This window comes from Sebastes fasciatus, unplaced genomic scaffold (genome assembly GCF_043250625.1).
Source record: "Sebastes fasciatus isolate fSebFas1 unplaced genomic scaffold, fSebFas1.pri Scaffold_132, whole genome shotgun sequence".
Lineage (NCBI taxonomy): Eukaryota > Metazoa > Chordata > Actinopteri > Perciformes > Sebastidae > Sebastes > Sebastes fasciatus.
Window position 1 is genome coordinate 7,249 of NW_027428168.1, and position 6,113 is coordinate 13,361.

At 40.2% G+C, this 6,113-nt stretch overlaps 1 protein-coding gene across 2 annotated transcripts; it reads left to right on the plus strand.

Annotated features, from left to right (window-relative positions):
- The first annotated feature begins 2,298 nt into the window (after positions 1-2,298).
- On the plus strand, positions 2,299-5,170 carry LOC141763657 (protein SPMIP1-like). Of its 2 annotated transcripts, none has more exons than XM_074628175.1 (4): positions 2,299-2,485; positions 3,349-3,557; positions 3,684-3,855; positions 4,546-5,170. In XM_074628175.1, the coding sequence occupies exons 2-4, from the start codon at positions 3,382-3,384 to the stop codon at positions 4,774-4,776; spliced, it is 579 nt and encodes a 192-aa protein (XP_074484276.1). In that variant the 5' UTR covers positions 2,299-2,485; positions 3,349-3,381; the 3' UTR covers positions 4,777-5,170. The 2 variants fall into 2 exon arrangements, with proteins under 2 accessions (XP_074484276.1, XP_074484275.1); XM_074628174.1 differs by having other exon boundaries at positions 2,311-2,485; positions 3,379-3,557.
- The last annotated feature ends 943 nt before the right edge of the window (positions 5,171-6,113 follow it).

Sequence of the window (6,113 nt, forward strand, 5' to 3'; positions counted from 1 at the left end):
GACTTCAGGAAGCCACCACCAAACCCTCTGCCAGCTGTAGTTAAAGGTGTTGACGTTGACCTAGTAGAGAGCGACACATATTTGGATATTGTTCCTGACGACAAACTGTCAAATCCCGTGTTGATACTACCTCGAAAAAGGTCCAGCAGAGACCTTTTTTCTGAGAAAAATTCAAGTTCACCCATAATTTTTGGGGAAAAATGTGTTCTTACTAAAATGAGAATATCAATTTCATATTCTCCAAAGGTCTATAACCACACCGCTAACATGTCTAACAAACTTATAGGAGACATATTTTGTTTGTCGCTATTGCTCATCTTGGCTTGGATGGGGAGCAAATCTGTTGTGTAAACTGCTCAGAAACCCCCTTATTGTCAATCTAGCTAGGAAAGCCATCCATCCTCTGAATGCTCTAGGTCTCTAGTTTGTGGTTGTAAAGTTTCATGAGGCTGTGATTATCCTAGAGGTCACCACAGGTCATTTTATACAGTACAGAGGTCAAGTTTAAAAAAAATGGTCTCACTACAATGAAATGTCTCCTATGGGGACTAACATCATCACACATGAATACAGTTGGGCTCATTGGATCCACAAGAGTCTCAGCTTTACAGTGATACCCAATTTATGTAATTCAATACTGTTTAGGGACCCCAGTATGCAGAAATATTCAGATACTATTTTAGAATAGGAGACAGTAACACATTTATACTGCATGAAAAAAACTGCATGTGATTATCATAAAGTGGGCATGTCTGTAGAACCCATTTTCATTCACATATCTGGAGGTCAGAGGTCAAGGGACCCCTTTGAAAATGGCCCTGACAGTTTTTCCTCGCAAGCTAGTGTGACATGGTTGGTATCAATGGATTCCTTAGATTTCCTAGTTTCATATGATATCTGTTCCTTCACTCTATAGCTCTAAAACTGAAGAGGCTACAGCCTCTGAGAGATAGTAAAGTCACGATCCTGCGCGTCTCAGATTAAGGTAAATAAAACTATTCCAGTTGATCCTAATTATCCAAAATTCAACTTGCATATAGCAACTTAATTGTGAAGAAGTAATACATGTTTTTAACATAACTGCAATGCTACAACCAGTTAGTTTGAGGTGATTATACACACAGTCTGTAAACAGCATTAGTCCAACGGAGTTACCTTCAGTGAACTACATCAGAGTGCTGCCATCTTGTGGCATAAATATTCAATTAAATGACACAGCAGAGCGTCTGCAGCAGAACTGTTATTACAAAGCCTCAAAAACACACACAATGACCACCAAAGCTCTGTTGTCTTTTAGAAAAAATAAAGGTTTATGTTCAGCTTCTTAGGTTTTTTTTGTTTTGTCTTGCAATTTATGACGTAAGTACTGTTTTGACAAGTCAACAAGTGAAATTGTGTTTGATTAGTAACAGAAGGTAAAAGTCAAAAGATCTGCACACTGCACTGAACGAATCGGGTTGATACCCACAACCTGTTGTAGGTGTTAACTACTAGTTTGCATTTGTTTCTGTCATTTAAACCCTTTTAGACAGCCAATATAGCCTACTATTTTTGTTTTTTATATTTTCTATGAAGTTGTTTCTATGATGATTGTTTCCTTGTTGGATGATTTATGTGATTCATGTAGGGCTGTCAGAGTTAACACGATAATAACGCGTTAACGCAAATTTGTTTTAATGCCACTAATTTCTTTAACGCATTAACGCAATTTGTGCTTTAAAGCTAGAGTTAAGATACTGGTATCATATGAAACTAGAAAACCATGCCATGCCATACCAGTTTGTTGTGAAGGAGGCTCAATTTTGGCAAGGAAAAACTGTCATTTCCATTTTCAAAGGGGTCCCTTGACCTCTGACCTCCAGATAGGTAAATAAAAATGGGTTCTATGGGTACCCACGAGTCTCCCCTTTACAGACATGCCCACTTTATGATAATCACATGCAGTTTGGGGCAAGTCATAGTCAAGTCAGCACACTGACACACTGACAGCTGTTGTTGCCTGTTGGGATTGAGTTTGTCATGTTATGATTTGAGCATATTCTTTATGCTAAATGCAGTACCTGTGAGGGTTTCTGGACAATATCTGTCATTGTTTTGTGTTAATAATTGATTTTAATATAATAAATATATACATACATTTGCATAAAGCAAGCATATTTGTCCACTCCCATGTTGATAAGAGGATTAAATACTTGACAAATCTCCCTTTAAGGTACATTTTGAACAGATACATAATTCTGAGATTAATATGCGATTAACTATTTGAATCAATTGACAGCCCTAATAATTACCAGTTGTGGCCACAGGGATCGCTGTTTAGCAAAGGTTAAAGGCTTTAAGCATAGGTTAGCGTAACAGGATGTGTGCGTGCGTGTGTATGTGTGTGTGTGTGTCTCATGTTTCCTTGTGTTACAGTTATCTGATCCACAACTCTTCTCCACAGTGAGCAGCTGATCCTGTACAGCTCTGCATCAGGCACAATAAGGTAAAAGAAGATATTTAACAATTATCTAAACGTATTATTTCATAATGAGATTTCAGCAACGCAGCATCTCTACCATCTAAACTCTGGCATTCAGCTTGTTGTATGTTATAAGTCTTCAAGCTTTCAAAGCCTTTACCTTGTTTTTTTCTTTCTTTGTTTTTTGGTGGTAAAAGAGATCAATTTGTATTTATTGTGTTGTTTGTGGCGGTGCAGCAGTTACTGTCAAACCTCGCTGACTTTCTTTGGTTTTTACATCTTCATAAACAATGACAGCTAAACTGTAAATTAACCCGATAATAACTTCATAATTCGTTTTAACGCCACTAATTTCTTTAACGCATTAACACAATTTGCATTTTTTTGCTCAATTTTAAAGCTATAGTGAAGATACTGGTATCTTATGAAACTAACAAAGCTATAGATGATTTATGATTTTAGCCCCTTTCTGGCCTGAATTTCGAGCCATACGACTCATTTTAGAGTCGCACTGAATTTCAGCTTCGTCGGGTGTCGTTTGCCGTGCAGTGTACAGGGGGGACCGAGGACAGATTAACTCCTACTGACCAGCCGTGTGATCACTGAGGTCGTGGCTGATGATCGGACTGTACAGTGTGGTCACATAAATCGTGAGCTTTGGCTTTACATCTCAAGCGACCTACTCGTACAGTAGGAGTAGGAAGTACACAACAACATTTCTAAAATCGTACAGTGTCTGCCCAGCTTTAGGAATCCATCGGTACCAACCATGTCATACTAGCTTGTCATGAAGGAGGTTAAATAACGCTCCAAACTTAAACAAAATTTTGGCGAGGAAAAACTGGCATGTTGATTTTCAAAGGGGTCCGATGACCTCTGACCTCCAGATATGTGAATGAAAATGGGTTCTATGGCAGGAGATGTGTCACCTGCTGACGACCCAGGGCCAGAACTGCTACCGAGAGCAGATCCAGAAGGAGATGTTGACCCGTTTGGCCTGGAAGAGCCGCTATGCCGACCTCTACCCGTCCCGCCACAATCCCCGAAACGACAGCACAGAACCAACACAGCTGCCCCGCCGGACCGCTGACTCCCGGTCAGCTGATTTATTCACATTAAACCTGCCGCTGTTTACAGTTTTGTCTTTATTAGTTGACTTTTGTAAAATCATATTTATGTATCGCGCAAACTATTGATGATGTGCTCATGCTTCCTCCACCAGGGCTGTCCTTCCTCCTGTCACCAGGACAACGGAGAAGCAGAGCGACCTTCCTCCTCCTCCTCCTCCTCCTGTCCTCTCTTTGGACGGGGAGGAGCGTCTCAGTGTGGCCCCCCTGATGAGGCCAGTTTCTCCTCAGACCAGACACTCTCTCTATCAGGACTCCTCACACCACGTACGAACCACTGTGACAACAACATACATGATGTTTGGTTTAAAATGTCCCTGGTAACACTTCTTTTTACAGGTCCGCCAGCTTTATGGTAATTAGGTGATAATTAGCAAGTAGCCTATTTCTTTGGAATTACTGCCAAATTACCTCAAAATGTAGCTCAAAAAAGACTCTAAAATGGGGCCAGAAACGGGCTGAAATCACGAATTGCGTCGATGCGTTAAAGAAGTTAGTGGCGTTAAAACAAATTATGGAGTTATTATCGTGTTAGCATTGACAGACCTAATTACAATACTTCAAATGAATATTGAGAAATAAATACTACGTCACTGCTCCGACCATTGAATAACGCCGTGGGTGGGTTTACATTGGAGTTAGTTGAAAGCCCAGTTCGTCACATACTGTTACTAAAGGGCGCCTCTGTGCGTCGGTTTCCGATGCCGAGCGCCGCTGACCAAATGGAGGTATTTGACGAGTTGGGGGTGAGAACAGGTTGCTTCAATTGTTTAGGATTTCTTTTTTTTTTTTTTACTTGTTTCCAAGTGTAAACAAAGCTAATAATGCAAATACTTCTTCAGCTCCACCATCACCACGCAGCCAGACATTTCAGAATTTGGTTGGTTCCCATATTTCTGCCAAATGTTTGAAATATCATATGTTTACAAGTCATTTTAAACAAAATGTCCTCCGCAGGGGAAAGGGCGGCGTCTGTACCTGCAGAGACGTGGCCACATTAGACCCGAGGAGAAGTTTGACTTTCCTCTGCTCTCGTCCTGGGAGTACGGCTGGAGGCTGGGTAAGTTCAGAACAGCCTCACGACAGTTTGTAATATTGTCACGGATTTTAATCTATTTGATTCGTGTACATATGGTGCCTTTAAATGAAACTCATGAGCTCGTGATTACAACATCGGAAGTCGTGTGATATGCTTGACGTTCAAGTGGTGAGAACACCGCTGCTAAGCAACAGCAATATCAACGTTACTGTCTAGAAGCCACAGAGGCTAACAATGTAGAAGGTTGCCCTCTGAGACCCACAATAGAGCCGGTTCTGTCATTTTTAGGGGGGTACAGGGGGTCTTTAGGGGGAGATAGCAGGTCAACAGTAGATGTCACATAGAAGTGGTGTACATCATCTGAAAGCTGGGAACCTGAAGATTAATCTGAGATGCAGCTCAGCACTGTGGGTCAAGTTGTTCTCATCATGAATCAGAAATAAACGTGAATTAATTAATTATTTAAAATGAATTGTAAAAGTGTAAAAGGGTTTAAAACATTATGATCGAAGTATATGATGGTCATCTCCATTCTATATTATGTCTCATAAGTTGTTGCAGCAACTTTTGGGTTGATACAATTTGTTACACAGATTTAGTGCTAAATATCACATATCTTGAGGTCAGAGGTCAAGAGACCCCTTGGAAAATGGCCATGACAAAACTTGCCCATCTTCCATGCCCAACTTTGGAGCGTTATTTAGCTTACTTTTTATCAAGCTAACATGATCAATGGATTCCTTAAGTTTTCTAGTTTCATATGATATCCGTAGCTTCACTCTAGTCCTAAACTGAACCTACTAGAGCCTCTGAAAGACAGTAAAGACAGTCGAGAACGCGTCTCAAGGGGCTTGCAAGCAGGTAACATAATGCAGTAAATGCAAAGTCATGATGACAGAGGGAAAAGATGAGGCCGTTGGGAATATCAACATTTTCCTCAGACATGTTATAAAATGACAAAGAAAAACAATATACAACTAAAATTACAATATATTCACTTATTATGCACCAAAAAATTAACTTCCAAGGCCTCCGCCGTCAACAAACACGTCACAACTCGTGAACTTGGAGCTTTCAGAAGCTTTCCACTTCCAAGGTCGTGAATATCACAAGAGGGGGGCGTTCATATGGACTCCTCTCCTGAACACGGTGAACACCACCACATTAGAAGGCATCAATATACACAAATTTCCATATTTTTTGTGACACTCTGCAGGAAAAAAAAAAAAAGTGAAATTCGTGTCTATGTACACAAATCAATACATTCAATTTCGTGACTATTTCACAAACTGCTCTGCAACTGAGCTGTAAGGTTGAAAGCTGCTTTACTTCTGTTACTAACTGTAACTGGCAGGAATGGTGATGATGATGATGATGATGATGATGATGATGATGATGATGATGCATTATGATTAAATACATATGTCTGCATTTATAGCACCATATTCCTATGTATTCTCTCTTTGCTCTAGAACAGTTATTTCCT

What these genes read in the sequence shown, in the direction of transcription:
- LOC141763657 (XM_074628175.1), top strand. Translation starts at nt 3,382, where the DNA reads ATGTGTCACCTGCTGACGACCCAGGGCCAGAACTGCTACCGAGAGCAG. An exon ending in CGCCGGACCGCTGACTCCCG is followed by an intron (nt 3,558 to 3,683) that starts GTCAGCTGATTT and finishes TTCCTCCACCAG; the next exon opens with GGCTGTCCTTCCTCCTGTCA. An exon ending in ATCAGGACTCCTCACACCAC is followed by an intron (nt 3,856 to 4,545) that starts GTACGAACCACT and finishes TGTCCTCCGCAG; the next exon opens with GGGAAAGGGCGGCGTCTGTA.